This window comes from Meles meles, chromosome 9, assembly GCF_922984935.1.
Source record: "Meles meles chromosome 9, mMelMel3.1 paternal haplotype, whole genome shotgun sequence".
Lineage (NCBI taxonomy): Eukaryota > Metazoa > Chordata > Mammalia > Carnivora > Mustelidae > Meles > Meles meles.
The window spans coordinates 90,893,756-90,915,018 of NC_060074.1; the positions used below are offsets into that span (position 1 = coordinate 90,893,756).

The 21,263-nt window shown below is 34.6% G+C and overlaps 1 protein-coding gene across 1 annotated transcript in view; it reads left to right on the top strand.

The window, feature by feature from the left end:
* LRP1B (LDL receptor related protein 1B) overlaps positions 1-21,263 on the top strand; it is a 2,013,404-nt gene that overhangs the window by 1,463,556 nt on the left and 528,585 nt on the right. The window contains exons 34-35 of the mRNA XM_046019480.1: positions 2,984-3,105; positions 4,559-4,690. Of these exons, the coding sequence (XP_045875436.1) occupies positions 2,984-3,105; positions 4,559-4,690 (254 nt within the window). The remainder of the gene's footprint in view (positions 1-2,983; positions 3,106-4,558; positions 4,691-21,263) is intronic.

A 21,263-nucleotide genomic window follows, 5' to 3' on the forward strand; every position in this document is an offset into this window, starting at 1 on the left:
TGACATTTTTTGTGGATTTTAATAGAATATATTTGCAAAGTATAAAACTTATAGTACTGTGGTAAACTTTAGTTCGTAGTCTGTACTTAATGTGATTATATCTGAAAACGCATTAGAAAATACAACAGAGGGAGACATATATTGTATCCAAACAGGACATTGAAAAATTTATTCCTTCTTTTTCAAAATATGAAAAAGCACATGGTTTGCTTGAAATTGTAAATTAATATAATTTGTAGAGTTTTCCCGGATACAGCACCAAAAAGTTTATTGGAGGAAAACTTTTTATATTATGTTTGGCTCACTTTTTTACTCATGCTAACAAAATTTTCCTCATCTTGTAAATGTTTAATCCTACAGGTAGATTTGGGTATTTTACACATTGTGAAAGTATTCCTAACTTGACAAGGACCTGTAATACTTGGGAATTAATGGTATAATATGACTAAGCTTAAAATTCAGTGCAAATACTATTTTTACTAAAAGAATGTGCTGATGAAAGCATCTGTATTAGAGAGAATCACATTAACAGAATCATGGCAGGTACCTTAAAAGCTTCATTAGTATGAAATATGAGCAATTTAGAATTATTTAAGGTGTTAACATTACTACCTCTTTGGATTTTAAAGTACAATTAGCTACTTCATTTATCACTTTTGACGTAGATCACTAGAGAGCTGAGACTTCTCGTTAGTCAAGTGGACTCTCTACCTCCACTGGGGAATTGGGGCATGAAGTTTGAACATCAGTCTCATTGCGAAATATTAAGCCAAGCTGGTATTTCAAACATGCCAGATAATCACTGCCTAAATTACTGTCTTTAAAACCACTCTAATATTTTTTCCTACATCAATTCGTTGTTTGTTAGGCAAAGATACTTATTGCAAATAGTGACTCATTTCATCTTTTTTTTTCCTTTTTCTCTTCTTCACTACTAGAGACTAAACAAGTGATACATAAAATATATATTGTACAACATAATTGTTAACATAGGCTAATTATATTATTTGTCAATAAGTATGGTACAATATACTGCTATTACTGCAATTATATTTAAAAATGCACAGTTCCAGAAATTACTTTTCTTATGTTTTTAACATATATTTAATATCACCAAGGTTATAGAACCCTACTTTTCTTTTGTGATTTCATTCTCTTCCTGAATCTATTTTTTTATTAACTTCAATTTCCTCATTTCCCCTTCTTTCCATTTGATGTTTCTTCATGCTCTCTAGTTAAAACATTTCTTCTCAATCTCTTCTCAGCTTTTCAGTCTTTATAGTAGTTGAAATAAATCAATATCAAAATGCAAATTTCCATAGCTTGGCATTGCATTAATATATGTTTATGTGTTTTCTATAAACTGTAATATGTATAAGGTCAGTATAGATTATTATAAATCTGAAAATGTAACTCATTAAAATAATCAGAGATCTGAAATTTTATCTTAGTATATAAGTCAGCTTGAGGAAAGAGGAAATAAGTCAATTCACCTTCATTAGTTTATATAGGAGATAAAAATAAAAGTAATAATTTTACAGGGCAACCCTAGTCCTAGCATGTGGCCTTGTAGAGAATGGAGTCCAGCATTGACTGAACTGGTAACTATAGGAAATGAGCAGAGAGTATGGTAGGTCTCCAGATGGGAAATCTCCCAAGCGGAGAGTATTTCACACTTCAAAAGTGACAGAACTCATGACAGCTTCAACTGAACAATTAAATCCCATCAGACTATTTTGAATTCAGGAGATGAGAAATAATGAGCTGCATTGGTATTTTGAATTTTCCATAGAGTACTATTGATATATAACTTTCATCACGCTTTGTAATTCTCACTGGATTTACTGCACTTCATATTAGAGCTTGAACATCCAGTAAACGGTACTGCATGTCCTCGAATAATAAAAATGTTGTAAAAATGGGATATTTAATGAACTTGCTGGATAAGACTGTAAATTTCTTAACGTCACGCTACCAGCTTTAATTAGCACATTGGGCCTAGTAAATTCAATGGAACATCTTTATAGAATGCCTACCTGTGATTACCTGACTAATATTTGTCATTGCTGCTACGCAGGAATAAGGAGAATTAATATGCCAATTAATTAGATGACTCTTACGGGTGTGTTTTAAATATATTTTGGGAGAATTATGTCCCTAGGAATAGCAAAATTTATTTCCTTGCTTTGAAAATTATTTAAATATATATATATACCTCCTTTCTTTTAATGGCATAATCTTCACATTGAGTTAGTAGTATAATTTAACAGCTATTTATTTGACACATTTGGATAAAATATTCTTGAAAAGGAAGTAACTATAGAGTTGAAATGAAATATCATAATAAAAATCATAATAAAATATTTCCTAGTTTCTGTGATCTTAAAATATTGCAAGTCTGGCAACATTCATGACAAACGAATATCACTTGCTTTTCTGTAGCCCTGAATCTTCTCATGCATTGTCATTTGCTTTTTAAAAAACTGTTTTTAATTATTTATTTTAAAATTTATTTTTTGAGATCTAATTGACATATAAAATTGCATAAGTTTAAGGTATATAATGGGCTGATTTCATACATTTGTATATTATAATATGATTACCACCTTAGCATTAGCTAGCCCCTCTATCACATCATATATTATCATTTTTTTTGTGGTGGGAATAATTAAGATCTAGTCTCTTAGCAACTTTGAATTGTAATCAAAGTTTAATTTATACTATAAATTAATTATAGTATTGCTGTGGATAATCACTATGCCACACATCAGACCTCCATTTACTTCTTTTCGGTGGGCAAACTTCAACTGCAATATGCCATTTCAAATTATTCAAGACAGTAAAACATCATACTAACCTCTGTGAAGCAGCTGCATTTATAAATCAACAAAAGTATAAATATTTGTTCAAATTATTGCTATCGAATGATACTTTTTATTTTTCTTAAATATTTCTTTTGCTTGTTTTCCTCCTATGCAGGCAGCAATTCTTGTCAACTAAATAATGGCGGATGCTCTCAGCTTTGTTTACCAACATCTGAAACCACAAGGACTTGCATGTGTACAGTGGGATATTATCTCCAAAAGAACCGCATGTCATGTCAAGGTATAAGGTCTTGGAAAATTTAATTCTGATGCATTTACTTTATCAATGCAAATTTTAGGCAACAAAAATTAGTTAAGAAATAGAAAAAATAATATTAGTGTCTTATTAGAACAATGGTTCACTGCTTAGTCTCATATATGTAAGATTGTTACTATCTAAAAAGTTTTAAGTATTACCATTCTTTAAAGGTCATAATTAGTTATTTTCCGGAACTGCAGTTTATTATCAAACTTTTAACCAAACCCAGTAGAAACTGCTTTCAACTTGAATAAGCAAGGGCTGAAGTAAAAAGCAGTGACTGGTTACTACTACGATTCAATCTGAATTCAGTTATTCTTTTAACTGTTTGAAAGAAAATACAAGAGAAGTGGGCTCAGATTTGCTTAGCTGAGAGAAAAGATCATTGCCAAAGAACTAAAACCTAAAACACCCATCTTCCTATTTCACGTTTTAAAGATTCTTGTTCTTAGTTCCAAAGAAATTTGATTCTAGAATGATCTTTTTATCCAATGATCATGACTTAATTTTACCAAAAAACAGGTTTCAACCAGGGATGCCTGGGTGGAACAGTCAGCTAAGCCTCTGACCCTTGGTTTTGGCTCAGGTCGTGATCTCAAGACCATGGAATCTAGTGAGCATCCAGCTCCATGCCCTCTGTCCCCACCCCCAAACGTGCGTGCCCACTTTCTCTCTCTCAAGTAAATAAATCTTAAAAAAGAAAAAGAAGAAGAAGAAGAAAATATGTGCCTAAAAACATGTTGTGGTGTATTAGAAAAATTCATAAGTATCAGCATGCAGACTTCTGGTAGTCAGCTTTTATGTCTGTGCATATTTTAGAACATACTTTTGAAGCTATAACAGCAAGGCATTAGCAAAAATTAAGTATTTGGTATGTTTTTAGTGTTCAAAATGATTTAAGAAGATTAACTTTATTAGAAAACTAACAGCTCTGTAACTATGTAAAATCATATATACTCTCAAAGTTTTTTATCATATATAAGCAATAAGATAATTGGGCATTAGAAAAGAGGGGGTGAATTTTGGTTGTGAGGCCAGGTATGTTTTCCAAAATTATCTGCCTCTGTGTTTATGAAAGTATGGTTCCCAGACCAGTAGTGCCATCGCTACCTGGAAACTTTTCAAAAATTCAAATTATCAGGCCCCTGGGTTGGGGACCTCTGTAATCTGTGTTTTAACAAGTTCTCTAGAACATTCTGATGCATACCCAAGTTTGAGAGCCACTAATCTACCTACCTTTCAACTAGTCAGAAGTGTAGTATTCAGTTAAAAATTTAAAAAAGGCTAAGAAACATGTTTTATAAAAAAATTAAGACTGTTTGAAATAATGTTAGTAGAATGATTTTAATTTTAAATGTTCACTTGGGGCTTTTTTTTTTCTTTTTTCTTTTTTTCTTTCTTCTTTCTTTCTTTCTTTCTTTCTTTTTCCAATTAGGTATAGAGTCATTTCTTATGTACTCTGTTCATGAAGGAATCAGGGGAATACCTCTGGAACCAAGTGACAAAATGGATGCTTTGATGCCTATATCAGGAACTTCATTTGCTGTTGGGATAGATTTCCATGCAGGTAAATAGCTTTTTATTCATAATTTATGTATGATGTTTTCACTTGATTTATTATGCCTGATGGCAGTATAACCTTTCCCTCTGTACTCTGATAGTCAAGATGTGGAATAAGAAAGCAAATTAGTAATGAATATTTAAGCCTAATACAAATTGTTCTAAATATGTTTTCATGAAAAAATCAAGTAAAAATTCCTACAGTATAGCGTTTGAACTGCAAGAACATTAAAATGCCATGATTGTCATTTGGTTTCTTCATTTTTGTTTGTAATTTTTTAAATGACACTTTTACTTTTATTCAATTACAGATATAAAGATATACAAAACATTTTGATTGACTATATATGTAAAACATAATATAATTTAAAACATTATCAGAATTATTATCTATTCTAATATAGATAGTAGCAAATGAATTCCAAATAAGTAAATAATTATAAATGATGTGCCATTTAAATTACTTTTGAATATGGTATGTATTATTTTGGAGTCAGATTTTATCTTACCTTCTTGTTTTAGCAAATGTTAAAAGAAAGATTAGACACTAACATTTTCCTGTAGCTAATATAAATGTCTGATTGGAAATTGATGGTAGACACTGCCCAATTTATTATAAGAAAATGTGATTTGTGTGTGTGTGTGCTAAATGCTAAGTTCAGATATAGTATAAGCATTAGATGTGCTTCTTGGATTTATACTTAGATCCATAATTCTACACTTGTGGGTCTAAACTTATAAAAGCAAATTTCTCTTCCTCTCCTCGAGCTAAATCATAGGCTTCCCATATTAAGGATTTAGTACTGAAGATGTACATGTATGTTTACAGTATTTTTTCAGTACTTGTGAAGACGCAATTTTATCTAATGTTAAAAAGCAGGTAGTTCTTTGATTTATAATCTTAAAAAAATCTTTACACTTCAGCATGTGGAATTCTGGTTGTAAGCTTTTTTTTTTTCCCCCTCAGCTATAACACATTTTGTTTAATCATGTGTTAATGAAATTCCTGGCTACAATTTAATGAATTACTGGGGATCTTCACAAATATTTCAAAGATGACTTTTCTTAAGTAAATTTTGTACCAAATGTTTGGAATCATATACAGGCCAAACTTCCTACATTTTAAAAAGGACCTTTCTTAAAAGGAAATTCAGACAAATATAGTATATTTTGTTGAGCAATATGTAAATTTTGCCAAAATCACAATGTGATTTTTGATTAAGCAAGGCTGTTTGATCAAACCTCATTATACACGGAAGGCTCACTATCCTACCCTGCATAACCTACCCTCCCTCTTAATTACATGGATCTTATTCTTTAGAATTTCATCATATATGATTTAGTCAGTGCAAAACTAAGAAAACTTGAACTTCTTGAAAAGATGTCATGTATATATGCATATATTTTTAGTAAGTACACATAATCCCTTGTTTCAGCTGTTATCACATATTTGGTTCTTTTAAAGACTTCATAATGATTTTTGGAAGTATTTGAAAATTTCTGTGAGGTATGATGTTAAAACATTTGGTGGTATAAATGTCCTGGTTAGATCACTAGTAAATCTCTTTTTTTCTTATGGGTAAACTGATTATTTGCATAAATTGAATTCACTCTCTGAGGCTTTGTAGTGGCCGCAAAATGGTTAAGTTTTGTAGGATGTACCACGACAAAGGATATTTTTATTTGCAGAGAATAGTACTCTCCCTATTTCTAGATTTCCAATAATAATATCATAATAAACTTATTTTGCATCAACGTAGTTTTTCCCCAGAGAAATTCCTGGTTGTTAGTCAAAACTTTCTGTTCTTTATATCATATCTACCATATTTTTAAATTCAATTCCTAGGAAGAAATTGTTTTTAGAAAATCTATTTCTTCTTAATGTATAAGGATGTAGGCATATAGAATAGTCATATAACATTAGAATGTTCAGGAATGTATCTAAATCCATATTGTTAATCAGAAAACAGCAATGCAAAACTTACTTTGAAATCAGAAGGTTGGAGACCTGGGGCCAGGAAAACATATATTAGGAAGAGGTAAGACTTTTGCAACAACTCGGATTCTGGTGCCAGTTCACCCTCTTACTACCCCATGATGTTAAGTTACATGATATTCCCTAGGCTCAGCTGCCTCACTTTATGGGATATACGAATATTAAGATTAATGTATGCAAATGCTTGGCCCAGTGCCTGATATATATGGGAACTGTGAAAATAGTAGTGATACCTAATAATAGAAAGTAATAAATTGTAAAAATACACATATGTGATGTATGTGTGTATGTAATATATATGTATTTACACACATGCCCCAGAAGCTGTATTTCAGCTTCTAATTAGAGAAGATTTCCTTTTCTGTTCTCTTGACTATACTATACTTTCTGTTCAGTGATCTGTATAGAATAGTTGTTTCTTAACTTCTCCCGTACAGAGAGAGTAGGTTAGTAAAATTCCCTAGTAAAGATGGACTTAATTATGGTGATAATGAACAGTAGGGAGAGTAGATATTTTTTTTTGTTTTTGTTTTTTATAGATCAAGAGAGAGATCACAAGTAGGCAGAGAGGCAGGCAGGCAGGCAGAGAGAGAGGGGGAAGCAGGCTCCCTGCTGAGCAGAGAGCCTGATGCGGGGCTCGATCCCAGGACCCTGAGATAATGCCTGCGCTGAAGGCAGAGGCATAACCCACTGAGCCACCCAGGCGTCCCGAGCAGATATTTAAATATTAAAAAATATCACCATCTATTTGAAATCATTAAATGTAAACCTAGGGGCCAGCAGACAGTACATAGATAAGGAACCAAGTAAAATGCTAGCAATGATGATGGCAGTGGTGATAATAAGAGCCTCCAACCACTTCTGTGTGTACGTTTTGTGCTTCGGTCCATTTCACAATCTGGTCCTTTACTAATTGGGTTTTATGAAAATGTATTAGGATCAGAAGAAGTGACAGCCACTTGATTTATGATACCATTATATGCAATATATAAGTTTTCTGGCTTTGTTGAGTGACGTCCCTTCAGGGAGGAAGGAAGGCAAATGTCTAGATTGCTCCTGAACAAAGGAGAGAAACCAGTTCTTAGCGCATCAACTTTTTTTTTTTTCTTTTTCACCATGGCCGTTATGTTTTACCTGATCATAAGTTCTTTCACTATTAGTTCTCTTTGCAGATACTCTATTTCCTCTTCTTTCATTAGTGGGCATTCACTTCTGTGACATAATCCCTACTTTAGGAATCTATCAAAGATAAAGATGACAGAATGGAAGGGCACAGTAGATCCTTATTCTAAACAACCACAAATCAAACAAAACCTTCTCTTTACATTAAGGAGATGGTGTGAAGGAGAATCATTTCTTGAGTATAACCATTATAGGATTTTATTACCACAGTTTTACAGGGATAAATACATTGTTCAAACCTGTGCATTTTATGAGGATTAACAGATTTCAGTCCTGCTGTGTTTTGGTCCTAATGAATTAAAGTTTTCTGCAGTGAAAGGATTTCTTTCACCAGTTGAGTCAATTCTGGATAGTATCCACAGGAGAAAGAAGACCCTGTAGCTAGGTTTAATATGTTCAAAGCATTTTTATCACTTGACTGGAAAAGTCCCATTCCACTGGAAAAAAAAATTAACTTTGAAAATCCTTGCCCACTGGGTCATATTCCTCCTGATGAATGAATATTTAATTTGATGCCTTGAAGAATATGTTTTAGGAGAAATTCCTTCAAAACAAGGCCCATTGCTCCAGTTAGCAATGTGATCTTCAGTAAGTGATGCTCTATCCAGTCTGCCCCTCCTCTCCCTGGAGGGTATTTATGCGTTTTTATAATAATCACATAATAAGATATTGCTTGAAGACAGAGGACATTCTATTCAGAGAATAGTTATTATTATTATTATTTTTTGAAAGTTGTCACATTTAGTGTAAAGAGACTTTACAGTGTGGAGCGGCACATACAAGATCTTTCAAAGAACGATTATTTATCTGAAAATTTCAAGCTTATATTCCTGTTTTCATCTTTTATCTCTTTTGTTCAAGTTTGAATCATCCAACTCAATATTAACAAATGTTAATTGCTATCTACCAGGTGTAGAATATCATAGCTAAGTTTCTATAGAGAAAAAAGATAAACAAGGAATAGTTTCTGAGGTAATGCATATGTGGATGATCTGTTGGATTTTTGTTAGTTCTGTTTTTTTAAGAGAGCATCAAAAATTATTATTTAGGGGCACCTGGGTGGCTCAGCGGGTTAAAGCCTCTGCCTTCAGCTCAGGTCATGGTCCCAGGGTCCTGGGATCGAGCCCCGCATCGGGCTCTCTGCTTAGCTGGGAGCCTGCTTCCTCCTCTCTCTCTCTCTGCCTGCCACTCTGCCTACCTGTGATCTCTATCTGTCAAATAAATAAATCTTTAAAAAAAAAATTAAAAAAAAATTATTATTTAGATGCCATTGCTTGGCATTCACTATGGGGAATGTTTTAATGCTTTTTTACACCATCACATAGTGATCTGGACATTAAGACAAAACATTGAAAGAACTTGTCGTTTTAACTTCTGTTAAAACCCATGGACTATACAACACCAAGAGTAATCCCTAATCTGAACTATAGGTTCTAATATAAACTATGGATATACCAATTTAGGTTCATCAGGAGTGACAAATGTACCACTTCAGTGTAAGATCTTGGCAGTGGGGGAGGCTGCATGTGTATGAGAGGAAAAAGCACATGAGAGTTTTCTGCTCAGTTTTTCTGGGAATCTAAAACTGTTCTAAAAAATAAAGTCAATTAATAAAATAAAGTGAAAGAGAATGTATGACAAAATACTGTTGCCACATTTACACATTTAACTGTCATCTATTTATATGAAGTAATCTCTCATTAATAATTCCACAACATTTACATATATTGTTAAATGTTAGAACTAGAAGGAACATTTGGTACCATGTAGTAGCATTCCCTCTTGTTACAGATAAGGAAACTGAAACCCAGAGAGATCAAGAGGTTATATGGTAATTAAGTATCCTATTCTCAATTTTTACACTTATACATATAACCACTGAAACAAAATTTTATTTGGACATTGTTGGTATTACTTGATAAACTACGTTGTGCTTGTAGAAGATCATATTTTATTTTGATTCATATACTGAATCATTCAATCATGTGACCTTAATCCATTTAAGAATTGAAGCAGGTAGGGGCACCTGGGCTCAGTGGGGTAAGCCTCTGCCTTTGGCTCAGATCATGATATCAGGGTCCTGGGATTGAGCCCTGCATCGGGCTTGCTGCTCAGCAAGGAGCCTGCTTTCCCCACCTCTCTCTGCCTGCCTCTCTGCCTACTTGTGATCTCTCTCTCTCTCTCAAGTAAATAAATAAAATCTTTAAAAAAAAAAAAAAAGAACTGAAGCAAGTGACACTCAAGTGAGAGTCTCTCCCTATCCCCGGAGGCTTAGAAGACAGCTATTCACAAAAAATTTTTAGTAACCATTTTGTCACCAAACAAGAGCACAGTAGAATTATAAAAGGAATTCTTTTTATGTCAGTAACAGCAATAGCTTAAATATAATACTGTTGCTTTGGGACATTTTTTTCAATTTTGTGAAAACAATTTCCTTGGCTACAAAGTGAATTTTTAGGACTGGTTCATTTTTTTCTAGTTCTTGTGACAGTGAACCAATACTATTTTGTGTTGTCATTTCAAACTAGCTTCAAGACTGTATTTTCAAATCATGTGAGCGTTTTGTATGTATTTGTACACGGTCAAGGCCAGTATATCTTTCAAGAGGCAAAGTAGTAACTACCACAAGAAAACAAAAACTTCAACAACCCTCATAGACAAGTATCATGCATAGATAAGGAACTATAGGTTAAACAAATTATTGTATATATCTCACAAATCATTTTTGGATAATTTCTGAACTCAAAACATAAACAGACATCTTTCTCAAACATCTGAACTCCCCAGAGGTTACTGGAAACCAAAAGCTCAGAAGATGCACAATGATTACCCGCTAAGATTAAGACTTTGGTCAACTTATTTGGGATTTACATTATTCTCTCTGTTGTTGGGAGAATCACAGAAGCAAGTTTCATGGAAACTTCTCACTTGGGCAGTTAACACTCCTCATGAAAGTAAAACATGTCAATACCAACTTTAGATATATTCACACGAAACATCATTTCTGTGTTTGGGCACCTTTCTTTTTCCCTCTCCTGAGTCAACATATGCTGCTATATTTCTTTTTAGTGGCTCAGGATTCTTTTCAGCAGAGCTACATTTATATTTGATACTCTAATATATTCCTGTGCTCTTTTCCTTATCAAAACAGAGTTAACACGAAACCTATTCTCAAAAGACCTAGCTATACTAATTCACAGTAAATTATTAATAGCTGCTAAGAGATGTACAAGTTATCTTACTCTGTTTGAGGAAAGCTCAGTATCTTACCCAATACCATAAATACAACTAAAGCAGCACTAAAGAGATGTGAAGAAAGTATTTTTTAGATAAGTTAGTCTTCTGGACGTTTTTCAGATTTCTCTGTACTTTGATTCTTAGATAATACATTGCTACCTGTTTATTCCCAGAAACTCAGTCCTGGATATGCTGTAAGGTCAAATGATAATGTTGAGGTCTCCTTTTAGCTTAAGTACATTGATGCCATTAACTCTGTTAATTGTGACCTTAAAAAAGTTCTTTTAACCTTGAAAAAGTTTTTTTTTCCTTATTGTAAGAAAACCAAGAAAATATTAGTCTATTTTTCTTTTTGACACCCTTTCTTTAAGAAGAAAAACTAAGGGCTTTGATTCAGTTTCTGAGATTATTGATCATTAGTTTTTAATCAAGTAGACAATTTTCTAGTTAATAGAGAAAAATGAAAGTTATTTCATTGATTTTGGACTAGTCATAAACAGATTTTTTATTTCTTTTTATCATTTGATTTTTTTCTTCACCAGAAGCAATTAATAAGTGTAGTAAGCAGGTCCTTTGAGGTGTAAGTAAGCAGATCATTTTGGATGTAGTAAGCAGATCATTTGAGAAGAATAAAGAACTAATTATTTCCATGAATTCCTTACTAATTTTAGAATAAAGACTTGGCTAAAGTAGAAAGACTAGAACTGGAACTAATAACCTACTGTGGGTTAGGAAGAAGGAAGTTTTAGGAGAAAGAAAAATGAAAATAACATTTAAACAATCCTTAACATTTATTGAACACTTACTACATTGCCCAAATATGGTTAGGAAACATTTTTGTATTTATGCCATTTAATTCCTCTAAATAATTTGTTGAGGCACGTGGTATTTTCATTTTAACAGTGAAGAAAGTGGGTTTGTGGATAAAATATGGATACAGGGGAGAGTTGGTTACTTCAAGATGCCCAAATGAAATTCTTCATTCAGGATTTGCATTTGAGTGTTTGCCCTTGGGATTGACATAAACCATGAATTGAATACCAGTAGTGAAGTAACTAACATCAGAACCCCGATAATTTTCTAATGAGAATTGTAATCCTATTGTGGTGATGATTGGGAAAGATATTTGACAGTTTCAGGATTTGGAGTTTAGGGGAATGATGATGCTATATTCACCAAGGTTAGGATTGCCGCCGCTAAACTTAGGGACAGAAGACCACTAGTACAGCCTCATCTGAGGGGTGACCAAAAGAAACAATGATGATCATTCTAAAAGGAGAAGGGGAAGGAGAAAGACAAAAATAATTTATCCCACTATATTTGTATCATTTATTGCTACATAACAAATTACCGAAATTTAGCAACTTGAAGCAATAAACATTTATTATCTTATAGTTTCTACGGGTCAGTTTATGAGGTTTCAATCAAGGTGTTGGCTAGACACCTTGTTGTAGTCTCCTCAGGATGCTCAGCTAGGGAGAGTTTGCTTCCAAGTTCATATGGGTGTTGGCAGGATTCAGTTCCTTGTGTGCTATTTGACAGAGGGGTCACAGTTCCTCACTGAACACTGATTTCGGTTTCTTATCATGTGGGCCTCTCCACAGTGCAATTCACAACATGATTGCTAGCTTCCCTGAGAGCTAGTGAACAATACAATGAGAAATGGCACACACAAAATGAAAGCCAGACCTTTTGTAACCCAGTCTCAGAAAGGATATCTCATCACATTTGGTACATTCTATTTATTAGAAGTTGGCAACTAGGCACAGCCCATACTCACAGGGAAAGGATTAAAAGGGGGCTGGCTCGACATCCTGTGGTGGGGATCGTTGGTAGTACATTAGGGGCTGTTTTTCAAAGTATTATAGATGCTTTATCCATATGATCACCACATATTACTGTCTAAGAGATAAATTTTGATGGCTGGTTCAGGTTATCAATGATGTTACCATATGGATAACTTCTGTATTATGGCTTAAATCCTTTAAGAAAAGCTAGCAGCTCCCTACAACCCCCTTTACAGTTTGTGACCAGTGTCTGGGAAAGTCTTCATGTAATATTAACTTACACTAAATCTTGTACTGACAACTCCCTGGCACAAAAGTCCATTAAGAAAAGTTCTTTCAAGAAAATTCTTATACCTCTCTAGGATTCCCTGGGAGATACGAAGGTGTGTAACATGAACAGAATTATTAGTGTGGTTACTTTCCTTTTTGTCACCAATGCAGGCTAAATGTTGACTGATGTTAACTATGCTTAGAATGAGTTCTAGCATTGCATCAAGTGTTCCTTCACAGAGATTTGTGGCCAGAAAGGGAGCTCTGAAGTAGTTGGCAACAATTACCAGTTTTTTATGCCTACTATGGTGCACAAGAGCAATTATGCAAATCTTCTTCCAATCTCCCATCATTTGCTATGAGTAAAATATTCTGTCAGTGAATTCATCTGGGACTATGTTGAGAAACAAAGTTGATTGCTTTAGCTTAGAAGTTTATTTGTTTCATTTATCTATTATTTAATTTTACTGAGGACTGAATGAGAGGAGCTAGATGTAAATTAAGTAGGGAAAAACTCAGATAGAACCAGAAATGGAACTTGATTGTAAGTGTATTAAATACCAGAATAGATTACTTAAGCATTATGACTCTCTGGCTCTGGAGTCTTTTAAAGAGTTAAAACAAACAAACCAACTCTTCTGAATAATGATTTATCTGGGCTACTTCCAGCTTTTTGACTGTTCAAATTTTAATATTAACAGCTTCAACAGTAACAACCTATAAGCTCTTGTTTAGAAACCATCTATTTTCTCAGTCAATAGTCATTAAAACCTATGTGAACAAAATCAGAATTAGACTGGCATCGTTTGAGCATATAGAATCTGTTCTTTTCTTCAAGGGAAAAACAAATGTTGACAGGGAGACCCCATTTTGGTTGCTACTTCCTGTACAAATTAAATATTAAAATACTAAAAACACTGATGATTTCACAGTAATTCAGGGTTCTAACTAACATGAAAAGTTATTTTCTAAATTCTGAATAAAAGGATTAAAAAATTGTGTTACCTATGATATATTATACTGATTAGTAGAGGTAAGAGCTAAAATTTATTAGTTATTATTATCAATAACCTTATTTAAATAGTGACTGTAGCCTTCTTTTTTTCCCATTTACTATTCTCCCTTAATACTGTTTTAGGGATAAAATAACTGATGTTTTTATCTCATTTGGCTCAAATTGAACTTATAGATTCAATACAGTATACCAATGAGTATATTTGCATACTCAGTTATTCTCAATGTTCATGTGAAACCCTACTAACTTAAAATAGTGATGATTGAATGAAAAAGTAGATATCTACCAGTTCAATAGTTAAACATTATTAAAATGTATTTGAGAAGTATTAGTCATTAGTTCAACAAACACTTATTGATGACATCTCAATCTATAATTAAATATTTTTATTTGTTTAAAAATTCTTTATTAAAATTTTATATTATGGGAAATTAGAAAACATGAAACAAAATTGAAATAAAAATCATCACTAATACTATCACACAAATAGCAACTAATTATATTTTGGCATATTAATCCTTTATATCATTTTGTCTTTTTTTTTAAAGATTTTATTTAATTATTTGAGAGAAAGAAAGAGAACACAAGGGAGAACAGGAGCAGGTGGGAGAGGGAGAAGCAGGTTCCCTGCTGAGCAGGGAGCCTGACACAGAGCTCAATCCCAGGACCTGGGGAACATGGCCTGAGCCAAAGGCAGATGCTTAAACGCTGAGCCACCCACGTACCCCTTGTCTTGTTTTTTCATCATAATAAGTGTATTCTTTAATCCCCGTCCCCTATTTCTCCCATCCCCCCTCATTTACTTCCCCTCTGAAAACTATCAATTTGTTCTCTATAGTTAAGAGTCTGTTTCTTGGTTTCTCTTCCTCTCTTTTTCCTTTGCTCATTTGTTTCTTATTTTGTTTTAAGATTTCATTTATTTATTTGACAGACAAAGATCACAAGTAGGAGGAGAGAAAAAGGGAAGCAGGCTCCCTGCTGAGCAGGGAGCCCAATGCGGGGCTCAATCCCAGGACCCTGGGATCATGACCTGAGCTGAAGGCAGAGGATTTAACCCATTGAGCCACCCAGCCACCCCTGCTCATTTGTTTCTTAAGTTCTTCAAATAAGGCGGGGTCATATTTTGGCATATTGATATTTGTACTATGTGTTTTAAATACAAATAGAACTTACCATTGATAAGATTTTGTCTTGCTCCTCACGGTTACCATTCTAATATGAACACTTTGCTATGTTATGATTAATAAACTGTAAATGCTGTTTTTGACAGGAGTACATTATTAAAAATGTAAATAACAGTAGTTTTTTATTTTTCCAATTTTTTGGACATTTTGACTATTTTCAAGTTTGGGCTGTAAATCTTTTTTCAACATTTGTGTTAATTCCTCAAACTCAGATTTCCTTTTTTTTTTTTTTAAGCTAACAACTTTTTATAGATATAATTTACATGCCATAGAATCCATGTGTTTAAAAATTAACAAATCAACGGTTTGGGGTATATTCACAGAGTTGTGCAACCATCACCAATATTGAATTTTAAAACATCATCATTAACCTAAAGGGAAACTTCATGTTCATTAGTAATTTTCATAGTCCTTCCATCTTGTCCGTCTTAAGGGAAGCACTAATCTACTCTCTATCTCCACAGATTTGCTTATTCCAAACAGTTCATAGAAATAGAATCATATAATGTGTGGTCTCTCATGATTGAATTCCTTCAGTTGGCATAATGTTCATCCATGTTGTAACATATACCAGCACTTACTTTTTTGGTGTGTGGAGGAATTATATTTGATGTTATGGATATATCACATTTTTCAACCCATTCATCAGTTGGTAGACATTTGAGTTGCCCCTACTTTTTTGACTATTGAAAATAAAACTTCCAAGAACATTCAAGTGCAAGTTTTGGTGTGGGGATTTGTTTTCATTTTTCTTGGGCATATACCTAACAATGAATTTTATAATTTGCCAAATGACTCCTCAAATATCTGCATACCCTGGAAATATGAAGTAGACATTGTATTTCTTCTACTAGGCTTGCATGTAGGCTACCTTTTCTTATATCTTATAGGATGGTGGTGATTGAACATAATGTTAATTGCTAATATATAAACAACTCCTTGCTCCTACTTAGAATTTTTTTTAATAATTCAGACATTTTCAGCATCATCCATTCTTATATGACTAAAAAAAAAAAAAAAAAAAAGCTCTGAGATACAAGTAGATACCTATTATAGGCTGAATTATGTGCCCCCCAAATTTATATATTGAAGTCTTAACTTTCAGCATCTCAGAATGTGACTAAATTTGGAAATTATCTCTTAAAGAGATAATTAAGGGAAAATGAAGTTATATAGTTAGGCCTTAATTCAATATAACCATGTCCTTATGAAAAGAGGAAAGACCATGCACAGACAATGGGAGAAGACATCTATAAGTCAAAGGGAGAGGTACGAGAATGAAATCAACCCTTATTGACACCTCAGTTTCATACTTTCCAGCTTCTAGAAGTGTGAGAAAATAAAGTCCTGGAGTTTTAGCCATCCATTCTGTTGTATTTGTTATGGCAGTCCTAACAAACTAATACAATATTTAAATATATTATATAGGAAATGATTACTAGAGCCATTTAAAATATCTATTTTATTAGAATACTTGGTAGTTACTACAGGAAATTCAGTATCTGGAGTAATTATTCAAACTGAAAAATATAAATTTAATCCCATGTACTTTCTTCCAGAGAGGTAGATAGAAATAGGAATATCCATTTCTATATACCCTCTGTATTTATCACCCCACATAGAACCTAATCTTTGTCCTTATTTCAGCTTTTAGTGATTTGACTCCATCTGCTTGTTTCACTGTACTTGTTCCATAATTTTTCTGCTTCTTTTCAGAGCCCATATTCTGCAGCCAGGTATTTCATTAATGAACTGTAAATCTTTGCACTCTGTGCTCCTCTGATATCCTTGCATTGCAAATCCCCAAGTCCCTGTAAATCCTACAGTCTTCTTTCTTCATACCCATCTCTATGGTAGCCACACTTTCTATGTCACTTAAATCTTCAACCCATCCTATGATCTCATTCCCAGAAGATAATTTTCCAACTTAGTTTATTGAGATTATTAGGCCATTGTCACAAACTCAAATGACAACAGTGGATGGAGAACTTTCTTGTGTGAATAGTTAGGGAGAGAGGGAGACCTAGTAGGGATTGACTGTGGCAGACCATATTGGAAATGACCTAGCAGGGACAGATGCTACTTAACTACACAGCATTTCTGTGATGCAGTATTGGCAGCCCGAGTTGCCAGTTTTGTTGTGTGTGTGTGTGTGTGTGTGTGTGTGTGTGTGTGTGTGTGTTATTTTTCATTTTTTTTTAATTTTTTCATTTTCTAAGAGGAGCACAGAGCAGTACAGAGGATAATAGTGAAGATCAATACAATGTATTTATTTGTGCCAGTTTGAACTCTTTGACAAAGTCCAAGGGGCATGAAATTCTGTACCTTCTCTCATCCACATTTAAAAATATTCATATCTTGGCATGTACGAGGTTGATTGGGGAAAGTGTCTGTGTGTAATAAAGGGGATTGAGACTGATGAGATTGAGTTGGAATGTGTTATAGCGCTGACCTCTGGAGAGAAAAGTAGGATAGGTTAAGTCTTAGGCTGTAGTACAATTCTAAGACATTTTTTGCAAGGTTGATTGGGAGTTATTGAGCCAAAGTAGCCATCTGAAGGACTTTTGCATTTCACAGGAGTGTGTCTGCCTCAGTATTTATGTCATACTCAATCATTGTGAATCTTATTGGAAGTGGGGCCTTATATCAGTGGTGGATTCAGTCAGTGATGCTCCCCGTAGGCAGAGATTTGAGAAGTGCATGTTCAGATTGCCAAAGAGCACCCCTTTTGTCACACATATCTGTGTCTACACAGGTTTGGGAAACAACTTTGTAGTTCCCTTAGGTCTCTCTTCTTGTGAGGAAATTTAGAAGAGGGAGGTTAGTGGGACTAAAAGACTTTATAGCTGTAGTTTATCTCAGGCCACAGTTGATAGCCATCTTCCTCCTCTTCCACTATCCATTCTAATTGCTCTTCATTCCCAGTTATCATTTTGGCAGGTCTAGGTAGCTGATCTGTGACCCAAACCTTATTTCCTAGGGTTTGAACCCTTGGTAACCCTTCTCAGACTTGGATTGCTGCATGTATCTTTTCACAGAGAGTGGTAGAAGGTCCCAAGTGGACCACTCAGGTTCCATACATACTCTCCCCTGGCCACATTATGTGAAAGCAGCCCTACCTCCTTATTCTGCTCAGGGTTAGTCATGTATGCCAGTATGGTGAGTCCTCTTTAACCTGCTGATTATTAGACTCAAGAATTACAAACTCTCTTGGCAGAAGCCATAGGCTGTAGTTTAGTGGGACCCTTGCTTGTGGCCCTTTGCCAAAAGTGTGCCCTCTTTGGAAACCAGAAGCTCCAATCCTACAGAGTCCAAAGTTTCAGGGAAGAGAAGTACAGAATCCTCCGTGGGTCATTGAGAGTGAATGAAAGTGAGGACTCTGCTGTTTTCATCTTTTAGTCTCTAGAGCCTGAATTGCTCTGTTGGTGATACAGAACCATATAGAGGTCTCTAATTTAATGTATACTGTCACCTGAGGATGTCATCTTGAAAGGGATGCTTCTAAGCTGATGTTTCACCCGAGTCTTTAAAAGCTTGTCCCAGAATTGAGACCCCATCTACTTTTGGATAGTGTGGTATGTGATTAAACCAGTGGATCCCATGGTCATGGGCCCACTCACACGCCTCTTTCACTGTGAATTGGATATCTGAGGAGATTATAGGTTGTGTAGAATTTATGCCTGTGGATTAGGGATTTCATAAGCTTTTGTATAGAGGTGCTGCCTGAGAGCCTGCAGTAAGAAAGGCAAGCCAATACCTAGAGTGGGCCTATGTCTTCAAGAGAATGAAGCACTGACACTTCCAGGTTAGAAGGTGCCTAATGTAGTTGAATTGCCACCAGAAGATCAGTTGATGTTGTTTCCCTTACTGATAGATTGGATGTTCAGAGGCAAAATTAGCAAGCTTGGCCTTGATAAGTGGAAATCCATGTCACTGAACTCTTATTTCAGTCACCATGAACTTTTTGTTTGTGTACACAGTTCTGGGGTGACAGATGATGAAGCCCAGCTAAAGCAAAAAACTAAGGCACTTTGATTATCTGTACTTCTTTTGTGGTGAATGTAGGAATTAAGATACAGTAAAAACTCTTTGCACAGATGGCCCTTTTTTTTCACTACATCAGTATGTTTGGGGTAAATACCCAGTAGTGCAATTGCAGGGTCATAGGAAAGCTCTATTTTTAAATTCTTAAGGAATCTCCAAACTGTTCTCCAAACTGGCTGCACCAACTTGCATTCCCACCAACAGTGTTAGAGGGTGCCCCTTTCTCCACATCCTCTCCAACACATGTTGCTTACTGTCTTGTTAATATTGGCCATTCTAACTGGTATAAGGTGGTATCTCAATGTAGTTTTGATTTGACTCTCCCTGATGGCTAATGATGATTAACTTTTTCATGTGTCTGTCGGCCTTTTGTATGTCTTCTTTGGAGAAGTGTCTTTTCATGTCTTCTGCCCATTTTTTGATATGATTATCTGTTTTGCATGCATTGAGTTTGAGGAGTTCTTTATAGATCTTGGATATCAGCCCTTTGTTTGTAGTGTCATTTACGAATATCTTTTCCCATTCCGTGGTTTGCCTCTTTGTTGACTGTTACCTTTGCTGTGCAGAAGCTTTTGATCTTGATGAAATCCCAAAAGTTCATTTTAGCTTTTGTTTCCTTTGTCTTCAGAGACATATCTTGAAAGAAGTTGCTGTGTCTGATGTCAAAGAGGTTACTGCCTATGTTCTCCTCTAGGATTTTGATAGATTCCTGCCTCATGTTGAGGTCTTTTATCCATTTCAAGTTTATCTTTGTGTGTGGTGTAAGAGAATGGTTGAGTTTCATTCTTCTACACATAGGTCTCCAATTTTCCCAGCACCATTTCTTGAAGAAACTGTCTTTTTTCCACTGGATATTTTTTCCTGTTTTGTCAAAGAGTAGTTGATCATAGAGTTGAGGGTCCATATCTGGGCTCTATACTCTGTTCCACTGGTCTATGTGCCTGTTTTTATGCCAGTACCGTGCTGTCTTGGTAATCACAGCTTTGTAGTAAAGCTTGAAATCAGGCAACGTGATGCCCCCAGTTTTTTTTTTTTTTTCTTTTTCAACATTTCCTTAACAATTTAGGGTCTCTTCTGGTTCCATACAAATTTTAGGATTGTTTGTTCCAGCTCTTTCAAAAATGCCGGTGGAATTTTGAATCAGGATGGCATTGAAAGTATAGATTATTCTTTCAATCCATGAGCATGGAATGCTTTTCCATCTTTTTGTGTCTTCAATTTCTTTCATAAGTGTTCTGTAGTTCCTTGAGTACAGATCCTTTACCTCTTTGGTTAGGTTTATTATCAGGTATCTTATGGCTCTTGGTGCTATAGTAAATGGAATCAATTCTCTCATTTCCCTTCATGTATTTTTATTGTTAGTGTATAAGAAAGCAACTGATTGTTATACATTGATTTTTGTATCCTGCCACATTACTGAATTGCTGCATGAGTTCTAGTAATTTGAGGGTGGAGTCTTTTGGGTTTTCCATATGAAGTATCATGTCATCTGCAAAGAGAGAGTTTGACTTTTCATTGCCAATTTGAATACATTTTATTTCTCTTTGTTGTCTGATTGTTGTTGCTAGGACTTCTAGTACTGTGTTGAACAAGAGTGGCAAGATTGGGCATCCTTGTGTTCCTGTAGATCTACTAAACTTTAATGTTCTAATTATTTTCTTTCCAGTTCCACGACATATGGCTTGGCCACGGGCCACTACTTCAGAATCTATATACATGAGTACTTCAGGCTACTTCTTTCACACAAGGTGAATAATTTGGTATACTGCTCACAATTCTACCCCTAGGAAAGGTTCCCCCCCCCTACTCACTTTAAGGCCTACTTTTGAAAGCAACTTTAATTCATGTTTATCTTGTTCACATAT